At 58.1% G+C, this 13,018-nt stretch overlaps 1 protein-coding gene across 3 annotated transcripts in view; it reads right to left on the bottom strand.

Annotated features, from left to right (window-relative positions):
• SDK2 (sidekick cell adhesion molecule 2) overlaps window positions 1-13,018 on the bottom strand; it is a 273,344-nt gene that overhangs the window by 28,187 nt on the left and 232,139 nt on the right. For 2 of the 3 annotated variants that reach the window (XM_027974022.2, XM_042256446.1), the window contains 4 exons: window positions 11,798-11,899; window positions 11,525-11,640; window positions 4,807-4,993; window positions 2,024-2,161 (listed from right to left, as the gene is read on the bottom strand). In XM_027974022.2, the coding sequence (XP_027829823.1) occupies window positions 2,024-2,161; window positions 4,807-4,993; window positions 11,525-11,640; window positions 11,798-11,899 (543 nt within the window). Of the gene's footprint in view, window positions 1-629; window positions 1,660-2,023; window positions 2,162-4,806; window positions 4,994-11,524; window positions 11,641-11,797; window positions 11,900-13,018 lie in introns of those variants that run through there. The other variant, XM_060395037.1, reaches the window with a different exon arrangement.

Here is a 13,018-nt window from a genome sequence, read left to right as displayed (position 1 = left end):
TTGTGCTCTGTGCCTCCCAAGTCAAAGTCCTCCTGACCGTCAGCCTCTCCAGGACCCGGTTTCATCTCCCACACCCACCGAGGAGCTGGTCACCCCAGGAGACAGACTTTGCAGCCAGCAGGCTGGCTTCAGAGCACAGGGCTGGCCCCGGCTTCTCCGGGCACGTCTCCTGCCCTGGCTTCAGTCTGTGCTAACGAATGAGGGTATCAGCAGCATCTTAGGCAGGTGCTACGAGGTGGAAGAAAATAACTGAGCACCTGGCTGGGGGGCGGGAATGAAGTCCTGATGGACAGATTGGTGGGTGCTCCAGGGGGGCTTCCCGAAGGGGTCACGAGGCTGCGGGGTCACGGGGTGGATGTGCCCTGAGACCTGGGATGCAGCCTGGGGTACACGCCCCTCGACTTGCTGGAGCAAACCCCTCACTGGCCTGGGTCTTGGTCTTCCCTACAGGGAGCCAGGGGTGCGTCCTTGTTCCCTGCATCCTAGTGAGGCCTGCTTGCTGCCGACCAGAGTCTGGGGCTGAGGCAGGAGCGGGGCACAGGCACACTGCTGGCCCAGCTGGGCACCGTCTCACCGGCCCAGGCTTGAAGTTCTCGTTAGTGGGCTGTCAAGGGCGGATGGGAGTCTGGAAGGCCTTGGAGGTGCCATATGGTCCAGACACCGCTGGGCTGAGTGACAAGCAGGCGAAGGGACCATACTTCTCCGGGTGTGGACCCCCGAGACACCCCGAGAGCCCGTCTGGCCCTGCGTCTGGCCCCCATGACCCCTGTCCTCTCCTTTCTGCGGGAGGAACAGCTCCTTTCCTGGGTCCCACACCGGACCACACCCCTGAGGCCCTGCTGGGCCCTGGAACTGGGCACAGGCCTCCCGGGGCACAGTCTCCTTCCTCCCTTTCTGACTCAGCAGCAGTGATTTCAGCTGCGGTGGGGCAGCCCCTGGGGGGCCCGGGAGATGGGCAGGGTCCTGTCCAGGGCCTGGAGGGAAGGGTAGGGCAGGGGCTGTGAGGAGGGCTCTGAGCGTCGCTCACAGGACCAGGGCTCAGGGCAGCAGCAGGCAACCTGCAGAGCCAGGGGCTGGAGCCGAGGCTCCCAGAGGGCAGCGAGGTGCATTGACCCCCCCAGACTCCTGAATTTGCCCAGGAAGAGGCCCCAGAGCTTTGATCAGAGTCTCAGAGGGGTTCCTGACCCCACGAAAGGCAGAGAAGAACTAACTCGGGGTCAGGTGAGTCCCTAAGGCTGGGGGATCATATGTAGGATGGAACCTCGGGGGGTGGTCCATCTTTAGTTTTAGTCTTTTTTTTTGTTTGTTAAATTTTTATTCTTTAAAAAATAAATTTATTTATTGGGCTGTGGGCTGTGATTCATTTGAAAAGACCCTGATGCTGGGAAAGATTGAAGGTGGGAGGAGAAGGGGATGACAGAGGATGAGATGGTTGGATGGCATCACCAACGCGATGGACATGAGTTTGAGCAAGCTCCGGGAGTTGGTGATGGACAGGGAGGCCTGGCGTGCTGCAGTCCGTGGGGTCGCAGAGAGTCAGACTGAACTGGACTGACAGTCCTTCACTGTGGCATGCAGAATCTTTCAGTTGCTGCAAGTGGCCTCTTAGTTTCGGCGTGTGGGATCTAGTTCCCAGACCGGAGACTGAACCCACGGCCCCTGCATTGGGAGCACAGAGTCGTAACTGCTGGACCCCTGGGGGAGGCCCCTGGTCCGTCTCCATGATCCATCTCGGGATGGGGTATTTTGCCCAGGTGTTTTTCCTTCTTCCCCATTTCTATCCACTGATGGGGAGAACATACTTAACAATTCTCTCCTAGGACTCAGGAGGCCGGGGCTGCTGCTCCAGTTTGCCCTCAACTTGCTGCTGTTTGACCTTGGCCCTGCCCCATCCCTGCTCTGCCTCCGTCTCCAGTTTATAGGTGGCGAGAGGCTCATCGCTTGGACTCTGCGTAGTGACGGTGGAACGGAACCATGCAGAGGGCAGGTTTGGGGATCCCCGCTGGAAGGGGGCCGCACTCACCATCCACGGGGGTGCAGGGCTCGTACACCAGCCGGTAGCCCTCCAGGACGCCGTTGGGGAACTCCGGGGCCCCCCAGGACACGTTCACGGAGGTGGTGGTCAGCTCGCTGAACCTGACGGAGCTGGGAGCGCTGGGGGCTGGAGGGAGAGAGCAGAGGGGCTTTGTTTCCTCCCTTCTGGAAGTTCAAAGCCCTGGGTCTGGTTCCGAGGAACCAGCAGGGGCGTGTGGGTCCCTGGACAAACAAGAAAGCGGGGTTTCATGTGAGAGAGGGCGGGAGGGGTCGCTTGAGGGCACCGGGCCCCTCCCCTCCCTCGCTGACATCCTTAGCAGTCTTCCCAGGGTCAGGGTCCAAGTACTAGGAGAAAACAGGATTTTGTTTTCAGAAAGTTGGAGAACTCAGGCTTCCTCCTGATAAGTGGCCCTGAGAGCAGGACCCCTGGAGTTGCTGCGGTGGGGGCAGGGGGGTGCCAGGTCATGTCCTGGCTTCCCTGGCAGGGGGGTGCCTGGGGCTTAGAGCATCAGGTGGGCATTAAACAACCAGCCCTGCCATGGACACAGCCTCTCTTGTCCTGGGGCCCCAGGGATTATGGCCAACAGAAACCATGCTGGCTGAAGCAGCCGGAGCCAGGACCTGTCAACTCTCTGGAAGATGTTTTCTTGGCCTGAGAACCCGACCCTGAAAACATAGGAGGGGAGAGGTCTGAGGGGGAGGACAGAGAGGAAGTGTCCAGCCTGTAGCATCCTGAGCTGGCTCCGGGGGGCAGGGGACAGCCAGGCTATTATTGTCCAGCGCCGCCTCCCCACCGAGCTAGGGCTGATCCGGGCGGGCTTCCGCTCGGGCCCCGGGAGGCAGCGTCAGTGAGCCGTCTGTCAAGGGGGGAGGTCAGGTCTGCAGGCCCTTCCTGCCTCCGCTCTGCGCGAGGGACGTGAGGCGGAACACTCCGTTCCGGTGACGGAAGCATCCAGGCTCCCAGGGGTCCGCGTCCGGCCAATGACACTGAGAGCGTGGTGGGGCCAGGCAGACAGACCCCCCGGAGCCAGGCGGAGGAAGGAGTGTCCCCAGAGCCAGAGCCGGTCCCCGAGGAGGACAATACTTGGGAACGGACTCCATGGGGTCTTGTCTCTCTAAGAGAAAGATGATGGACCGAAGGGGGAGCAGCAGCTTGAGAAAGAGGCGAGGTTCAGCCCAAAGGCTTGTATTCAGATCCGCGAGGAGGAAACTGCACGGCAGGCAAAGGAGGGGACTGAAGCGGTGAAGATAGCCCAGGACTTGCTCAGACATCCGGGGCTCCAGCCTCTGCTCCCCACACTGACCAGCGGGGGACCATGAGAGAGAAGCCTCACTCTCCGGGTCACCTGTGCTCATCGTGAAACGGGCCCATCCGGGGGTTCCGACAAGATCAAGTGCATAGTACTACTGAGAAGGCGCATGAGTGTGTGTTTGTGCTAAGTTGCTTCAGTCGTGTCCGACTCTTTGTGACCCCTTGGGCTGTAGCCTGCCAGGCTCCTCTGTCCAAGGGGTTCTCCAGGCAAGAATACTGGAGCAGGTTGCCATGCTCTCCTCCAGGGGATCTTCCCGACACAGGGGTGGAACCCGCATCTGTTACATCTCCTGCATTGGCAGGAGGGTCCTTTACCCCTAGCGCCACCTGGGAACAGCAGCTCAAGTGGCAGTGATGCCGTCTAGAGGGGTGCCCTGCATGTGTGGGCTGCAGGGCTCACACCCCACCTGCTCCTCCCCTGCGCTCCCCTGCAGCCTCCTAACGGACCTCCCCGCCCCCATGAGCCTGTCTTCTGTTCAGCAGCCAGAGCCATCTTTCAAAAACATAAGCCAGATCCTGTGGCCCAGCTGCTTACTCTCACCAACGGCTCCCCGTCGTGCTTAGAATTATTGCCGGACTTCCTCCCGAGGCCCCCAGACCCTCTACCCCCTGACTCTCACTCCCGTTCTCTCAAGCTTCCTGGCCTGCACTCTGGTCTCTTGGCCCCTCCAGCCTCCAGGCCTTGGCACCTGCTGGTCCCTGGGCCCGGAACCCTCCCCACCTCCAGGACTTCCCGTGACCGGCCTCTTCTTCCCACTGAAATCTCAGCCCGGATGTCAGCCGCTCAGCCGGGCCTCTACGGGCCAACCTCTCTGAAGCCATCTGTCCACCCCTTGCCTCTGCCCTGAGACTGCTCACAGCCCCTGCCACCTGAGGTTAATTCCTCTAGATGCTTGTAACCAGCCGACTCCCCCGCTAGGAGGAGGGGACCTCACAGGTTCCTTCGCTGTTATGTCCCCCACATCTAGCACAGCGCAGGCCTAGAGAAGGCGCTCAGTAAGTGAACAGTGGCATGATCAGAGCTAGGGAGATAAAAGCAAGTTGGGTGGGAACGAGGCAGGGAGCAGAAGGGGGCTGGCTGGGCGCGGACCGGCCGTCAGCAAGGAGGGCTTCGGTGGGAAGACGAGGGGAGGAAGGGCTAGATTCGGGGGGCCTGGCCAAGGCTTCCTGGGGATAGTGCCTCTCTTATTCTTTTTTTTTTTTTTTTTAATGTGTTTATTTATACAGCTATGCTGGGTCTTAGCTGTGCCTCTCAGGGTCTTTGATCTTTGTTGGGGCATGCAGAATCTTTAGTTGCAGCACATGGGATCTAGTTCCCTGACCAGGGATCGAACTCAGGCCCCCTGCATTGGGAGCGTGGAGACCCAGCCCCGATTGCTCAGCTGCCTCCTCCCGCCCCTGAGCCCAGGTGCCAGGTGGGCCCCCCTCGCCTCCCCATCCGCCCCTGGCCTCTCCCCCACCTGCTTGCTGGGTCTGGCCCCGGGTGGGGGTGCTCCGAGGCCCGTCCCCGGCGGCGTTGAAGGCTGCCACGCTAACCATGTAGGTGGTGTAGCCTGTCAGGTTCTTGAGCTTGACGCTGTTCTCGGCCAGGAAAAGCGTTTTCACCCGCTCAGTCAGGTTCCGCCGCTGGGCCTCCCAGAAATAGATCTGTGGGCACAGAGGTGGCAGAGTGAGGGAGACCATGACCCAGCTTCCCCCTGCCCCTGCCTGACCCCAGGGTCTCAGACACACCGCCGCTCGAACTATCCACACGCCTGGACGGCAGGTGCGAGTCACCCAGGAAACAGTTCTTGTCGCTTAGGCCCTCAGTCATGGCTGACTCTTGGCGACCCCTCGCACTGTACCCTGCCAGGCTCCTCTGTCCAAGGGATTTCCAAGGCAAGAATACCAGAGGAGGTTGCCATTTCCTCCTCCAGGGGATCTTCCTGATCCAGGGATCGAACCCACGTCGCCTGCATTGGCAGGAGGGTTCTTTACCGCTGAGCCACCTGGGAAGCCTAGGAAATAGTATTTAAGAGCTGCTTTACAAAGCCGTCCAGAACCTTCGTTTTCACAGCGAATCCTTCAGTCCCTGCTAGACTGTAAACACCATGAGGGCACAGAGCCCGAATCTGCTGATGGCAGGCTTGTAGGATTTAGCGCAGCCTGGGCACTTAGCCCTCAGAAGAGTCACTGTAGGTTTAAACCAGTTCCGTTCTGAGGCTCCAGAGTGCAGGGCAGGTAGACTCCACCCCAGCAGAGGCGGGTTCAAGGGCCAGCCTATCGGCATCACCCGGGAGCTGTCGAGGGGTGCAGGCCCCAGCGAGCCACTGGCACACGGCAGTTTGCACAGCCCGTGGTAGAGGTGGGCACGCCTGGGCTGACCCCAGGGCACTGCTGACTCGGGCAGGTGACTTCCCTGTGCTGCAGCTGTGTCCTCTGTACAGCCGAGGTCAAGGACACACACTTCCTAGGACCAGCGTGATCGAGGGCAAAGAAGGGAGACACACAAGGCTGCAGGCAGTTTTAGTCCAGGAGCACAGCAGGTCCACAGCGCTTACAATTACAGGTGACCCTGGCACAGCACGGATCTGAAGTGCCTGGGTCCACTTCTTCATGGATTTGCTTTCAACAGATCAGTACAACAGGGTCCGCGGTGGGTTGTATCAGCAGATATGGAGAGCCGTCTGTGAAACAATCCCCTGAGGATTCCGAGGGAGGGCTATACTTCATATTAACCGGGGGTTAGGGCTCGCTAAATCCCATGGATGGAGGAGCCTGGTGGGCTGCAGTCCATGGGGTCGCTAAGAGTCGGACACGACTGAGCAACTTCACTTTCACTTTTCACTTTCATGCATCGGAGAAGGAAATGGCAACCCACTCCAGTGTTCTTGCCTGGAGAATCCCAGGGATGGGGGAGCCTGGTGGGCTGCCTTCACTGGGGTCGCACAGAGTCGGACACGACTAAAGCGACTTAGCAGCAGCAGGGCTCGCTAGCGGTGAGAGAGGCCGCGCATCCTTCCCTAGTTTCAGAACTCTGCGACCAGAGCACGCGGAACGCGGGGAGCCTGAGGCCGCGGGGATTAGAGAGCATTTGGCACCACCTGCTGGCCAAAGGCGTTTCTGCATGCTCTGGGCGTCTCAATTTCTCAATTTGCCTGGAGAAAGCTCATAAAAGTGAGAAAAAGCTAATAAAATTGCCCCCACCTGGCATGTGTGAACTGGCAGTTAGGATGCCTCAGTACTATAAAATCCTTGTTTTTTTCCCTAACCCCTCCCTTTTTCTTTATTTTTCCAGTCTTCTGATGGGTAGATGTGTGGGAGTTGAGATAGTTTCATTAAATCCCTCGTTCATGGGTTCACTGTTTGGAAGGAATAAATGAACCCTCTTGGAGTGGATTCAGGGAAGAGGCAAGGGGCACAGACATTTTTGGGGAGGGTTCATGCTAGAAAGGGGCCAACCGGGAAAAATGGCTGAAGCAAACGTGAGGTCAGGAAGAGGCGTTCAAAAGATGGAACATGTTTTAGAGCGAGAAAACTGAAGATGCAGGAGAGGGGGTGCCAGTTGCTCGCATCACGTTCTTGGCATGGGGGAGGAGGGTCCAGGACCCACGGCCACCTCACATCCATAAATGGGCAGCCTCTGCAGGTGGGTCTCGCCGTGAGTGCTGAATCCAGCAGACTTCTGTCAGATGACGATTCGATGACATTTGTGCAAAACAGCCCAGGGACCTGAGCCTTGAGCACCCCAGCAGGTGGCATACGGCCAGGTTGTTATGCGGGCCGGTGGTGGCCAGGTGTCTGCAAGGAAACGGCTCCCCGGAGGGCCCACATCTTTGGCTCCCTTGTGTCTTAAGCACTCAGAATCATGCCTGGCACACCTGTTGGTGATCAATAACTATTTGCTGATGGATAAACACTGTCTGCAGACGGGAACAGGTGCGGGAATGAATTATAGCCACTACTTTCTATCTCTTCTTCTCAATTCCATGCCCACTTTTTGCAGCTGAAGTAGAATCGCTTTATGCCGTTGTTAGTTTATGGTGTCCAGCCATGCGGATCAGCTACATGTGAACGTAGATCCCCTCCCTCTTGGAGCTCCCTGCCACTGACCCCTTCCCAACCCTCGAGGTCATCACAGACCACGGGGTCCCTGCCCCTTCTGGCTTCATCACAGGCACCAGGCTGTACTTCAGCCTCGGTTAAGTCAGGTCCAAGCCCACACGTCACATAGCTGGCTGTCGCTGTAGGAAAGTCACACTTTCAGTTCACGGGCACTGCCTCGAGTGGCCGGTCACCGTGCTACACCGGTCTGGTCCACCCACTGCAATATCCCACCTCGCGGCTCCACGCATCTCTTCCCCGTCCCTGCTTCTAGCTGCGGGCCCTTCACGGAGCACCAGAAGCCGTCACGGGATACTCCAGACCCTCGATTCCCCACCTGGACCACCTCCCACCCTGTGTCCCCACCTTCTGCCTCCCTCCTGCGGCTGGGGCCGAACTGCCGGCTCCCTACTGAGGTGACCCCACCTTCCTGCACTAAATCCCAGGCCCTGTCACCTCTTCCAGGGCGTCACCCACCAGAGCTTCCTCTCGTCCCCGAATCACGAAATTCTTCCTCTTTCCAGAACTGTTTCTATCAGCACACACGAGTTATTCCTCCCATCTTAAAACCGCCTCCGTTGACTGTCTTTTTCCAGCCTCTACTCTATTTCGTTACTTTTCTCTAAAACAAAGCTCCTCAAAAGGGATGTCAGTACTGGCTACCTCTCCTCATTCTCTCTCGAACCCACTCCAAGCAGGCATCCCCTGCCCTGAACTCTTATCAGAGTCACCCGTGAACTTGGCCTGTTTAATGAAATCATTCAGGGCTCTGGAAACTCCTGTAAAGGGCCAGGTAAGAAATATCTTAGGCTTTGCAGGCCACACGGTCTCTGTTGCACTTATTCAACTCTGCCTTGTGACTTGAAAGGAGCCAAAGGCGATCTGTAAACTAATGGGTGTGGCTGTGTGCCAATAAAACTTTATTTATAAAAACAAGCTGGGGGCCGGATTAGGCCCATGGGCTGTGGTCTGCCCATCCCTGAATCACTGCCTCCTAGGTCTCTTCTTGCTTGAGCTCTCGGGGATGGTACATCTGCTTCCTCTCTCCTTCTGAAAGCACAGTCTGCATGTGGGTTTTGAGAACTCGATCACTTGTTTTGGTCCTGGGGCTCAGTTTTCAGACGTCTGGTGTTTTCTATCTAACCATGTCTAATCTCCAGGCTTTTGGTACCATCTGTGCGCTGAAGGCGTTCACCATTCACATCTCCAGCCTGGAAACTTCTCCCTTGGACTCTGCACCTGTGTGTCCAGCTCCCTTCAGCGTTTTCCCATGGATATCCAACAAACATCTCGAACCTCTTCCTCTGGCCCCTCCCCCCACAGTCACTGCCTCCTTTTTTCCTGCTCTGTAGCTGGAAGCTCCATTATCCAACTGCTCGGAAATCCTTGTTGCTTTTCCTCCTCTCACGCTCCACGTTCATTATCCAACTGCTCGGAAATCCTCATTGCTTCTCCTCCTCTCACGCTCCACGTTCAGCTCATCAGCAAATTCTGTTGGCTCTATCCTTCGTGGGGAAGCAAGAGCAAGCGCTTCTCACAGCTACTGCTTGGTCTAAACCCCCATCACCTGAGGCTGCCGCCCCCTCTTCATGGTTTTGCAGTTGCCCTGATGCAGACTCCCCTCAATGCAGCAGCCAGCACAAGCTTTAAAACCCAAGTCACCCAGGGCTGTCTTCTGTCCCCAAGCCCCCCATGGCTGTCATCTCATTCAGCCAAAGCTCAGAGGGCTCCGGGTGATGCACTCCGTCATGCTGGGTCTCTCTGCTGGGCTTTGTATGTGCCTAGCATCCACTGACCCCAGGGCCTTCGCTCGTCAGTCCCCTTGTTCAGAACACTCTTCTCTCAGATCCATGCGATTCACACCCGGTTCACCTTCATCTTTGCTCATGTGGCAGCTTCCCATTAAGGCTTCTCCCGAAGACCCTGTTTGAAGTCCCAAACATGCCCCTTAACCTGCTTCACTTACCACCAGCTGGAGCCGCTCTTTGCTTTGCTTCCTCCCCTACAGTTTAAGCTCACGCTGTCTCTGATTTAATCTCAGTATTGGGAACACAGCTGGGCACAAAATAACTACTCAGTAAACACGTGTTCCTGAAAAGGCCGGCTGTACCGACCTGCTTGCCCCCACACACGTCACAGCTCACCCTGGCGTGACCACTGGCTGGTGGTGTGAACACATGGTTGACGTTAAGGTCGACGAGCATGGATGCTAACGCAGGTCTTGTTGCTGTTAAGTCAGTTGTGTCTGACTCTTTGTGATCCCATGGACTGCAGCCTACCAGGCTCCTCTGTCCATGGGATTCTCCAGGCACGAGTACTGGAGTGGGTTGTCACTTCCTTCTTCGGGGGATCTTCCCAACGCAGGAATCAAACCCATGTCTCTTGCACTGGCGGGCGGCTTCTTTACCACTAGGGAAGGCCAGTGCAGGTCTGGGAGGCGGCAATGCTCTTCCCCTCATCAGCGTCTATGCTTGGCTGTGTTGTTCCCGAGCGCGTGGGCCTCTGTGGCGTGCTGCTTGATGCCTGGGCACCCACACATTTCTGGGGACCGTGCATTAATTGGAGGCGTTCCCATCTCCCCAGCCTGGTGTCTGCCAAGCTAGAGCAGGCCCCGCCAGGCTCCTTTGTCGTCCTTGGGGAGGCATATGCTAGGGGTGCAATATTTAGTTCTCTCAGCTGGTGCTGCTCAGGAGCATCATCCATCTTCAGAGCCTCCTTGGCGAGACGTCTCTCCTTCTCGCTCCCGCCTTCTTCACCCCATACAGAGCCAGACTCCTATATATGGGGTCTCCACGAGCCATGTGACCCAGCAAGGCCCCCGCCTGTGCGACCAGGGCTGAACCAGGAAGCTCCTGGTGGCTCCCACCCTTGCCACCTTGCCACTACACTGGACTGCCCTCTGGAACAACAAGCCACCGCCAGGAATCAGAGCAGTGCCGGACACTGGCGTGGGAGCCAGGCTTCAGACACGGCCACAGGCTGATTGTCCAGCCAAGCAGCACATCCTTATTGTCATTACTGTTGCCACCTCCTCCAGAGGCTGGTGGTTCAGACGGTAAAAAATCTGCCTGCCATGAGGGAGACCTGGGCTGGGAGAATCCCTGGAGGAGGGCATGGCACCTCACTCCAGTGTTCGTGCCTGGAGAATCCACATGGACAGAGGAGCCTGGCGGGCTACAGTCCATGGGGTCACAAAGAGTTGGACACGACTGAGCAGCTAAGAACATCCCAGTGGCTGTGTGCCCAGCGCTCCCTCCCCACCCCCTACACGGCGAGGGCCAGCAGACCTGGAGTTTGATGCTCTGCTGCCAGCTTTTTTGGTGACCTCATTGAGCCACTAACTTGGGACTCAGTTTCCTCATCTGTGCAATGGGTACAATCATTATACTCTACCAGTTTTAGCAGGCTTTCAGGCATCTTAAGTGAAAACTGAAATGTTAGTTGCGTAGTCATGTCCAACTCTTTGTGACCGCTGCCAGGGTCCTCTGTCCATGGGATTCTCCAGGCACGAATACTGGAGTGGGTTGCCATTTCCTTCTCCAGGGGATCTTCCCAACTCAGCGATTGAACCTGGGTCTCCTGCCTTGCAGGCGGATTCTTTACCATCTGAGCGACCAGGGAAGTTCTAAAGGGCTTAGCAAATACTGGATGGAGATGAATAGAATCCTGTCACAACCTGTCATAACACATGTCATTGTCTAAAATCTAGAAATAACTTTAAACAAGAGATTTCTAAGACCTTGTCAATTCAATTAGCATCCATACTGTAACTAGAGTTGGCCAAATAACCACTTCAAGGGGTCTCACGTTGGCTTCGGGAGCTGGTGGGCTGGGCGGGGGTTGTAGATGCTGCGGGGATGGTACAAGCTGGGGTGTGGCCCAAGTTTCTAGCATCTGAGTGCCACCTGCCCCAGGGACACCAGGAGGATGGGTAGCGTTTTGCTCCAGTTGCGTGTATTTCAGTGGGTTGGATGCAAACAGCCAAGAGAGTGAGTGTAGACCCGGGACCTCTGCCCCTCACCACACCTGGGTCCCTCCCAAGCCCCGCCGGGCCCTGTGTCCCCGGGACCCCCTTCCCTGCCCGAGCACCCCTACCTTGTAGCCCTGGATGTCCCCGTTCTGGCTCTCCAGCGGAGGCGGCTCCCACGTCACGTCCAGCTGTGTGGCCGTGGGGCCATGGACGGCCACGTTGCGGGGCGCTGCTGTGGGCACTGTGGGGTGAGAGGGGTCCTGAGTGTGCAGGCCTCCCCCCCAGGGAGGAGGCGCTGGGCTGGGCCGGGCCCCTAGATCCCAGAACCCCTCCTGCTGGGCTTCTTTGGGCGGAGGAGGGCCGGGGTGGGAGGGGGCTGGAAGCGCAGCTGTGCTCACCTGCCTCCCCGACAAAGACCTCGTGCGGGGGGCTGGAGGGCCCCTCGCCCACGGCGTTGTACACGCTCATGCGGATCTCGTAGCGCCGGTGCTTGTTCAGGTCTGCGGGCGACAGTCGGGGAGGGGCGAGACACAGAGCTCATGTCACAGAGGGCGGAGGCTGCGATGACGCTCCCCTGCGAGACTGGACCCTGGAGTGCAGGCCCAGGAAAGGACAGGGAACAGCTAGGGGGCGGCCGGCCTGCGGCGGCGGACGCCTTGGCTCATCCCTGGGACCCCGCACAGGATGCGACCATCCCAGACACTTTTAGGACCAAACGGGCCACTACAAATATTCACGCTGGGACAACAGGTGGGAATCCAAAGTGTCCTGGACACGCTGGGTCACAGGCCACTTCTTCCCTGCCTGTCCTGGGCACCCTGATCACAGGGGTGCCAGGTTCCCAGCACCTCCCCATCCCCCCTGCCCTCCCTTTCCCCGGGCTAGTCTCCCTAAACCAAGTCTCAACACGGGGGCAGGGCTCAGCCTTAGAGAGAGGGGCTTACAGGATGTGAATTCGGCGCTAAGAAGCCCTCTGTTCCTGCTCACTTCGGGGTATTTGGGGGAGACACTTAGAAGCTGGGAGAGGGGGCAGTTGCAGGAATATGGGCCTGACACCTGGGGGGTCACTGTGCCTGCTGAGGGGGCTCCTCTTTGCTCCCCCCGACCCAGGTGGGCGTTCTAACCACCCTGACAGCCCCAGGCCTGCGCCCACGAGGAAGGAAGATGAATAACTCAGTCTAATGTGGGCCCCTAACGGGAGGCTCCCTGGCTCAAGGCTCTCGGTCTTGGGGAGAACCAAGCACCCTCCGGGATATTATGAAAACAGTGAGGTCAGGGCTCCAGGGCACTGGCCAGGGACCTGTCCTGGTCCCTGGCGGAAGAAGGGGCTCTGCTCACTTCAGGGTGGAACTCGGCGGACAAGACAGCTAAGCTGACAAGTGCCTCTGATGGACGAGACGGGCGGCAGCAGCGTGACCCCCCACCCATCCAACCAGCGGGACCACCAGGTCCTGCCGCGGACCCCGTCACCATCCCCGGCTCCCCAGAGCATAAGGCCAAAGCCATTTTCCTTTCTCTTCTGTCCTGATGGATGAGGGCTGGGACAGACCCTCCTGGGAGACCCCCTGCTTTTCTGTGCATTTCAGGAAAGTCGCGTGTGTGCAGGAAGGCGCCTTTCC

The sequence above is a fragment of the Ovis aries genome, chromosome 11, assembly GCF_016772045.2.
Source record: "Ovis aries strain OAR_USU_Benz2616 breed Rambouillet chromosome 11, ARS-UI_Ramb_v3.0, whole genome shotgun sequence".
Lineage (NCBI taxonomy): Eukaryota > Metazoa > Chordata > Mammalia > Artiodactyla > Bovidae > Ovis > Ovis aries.
This window is presented reverse-complemented; position numbering and strand designations above follow the sequence as displayed.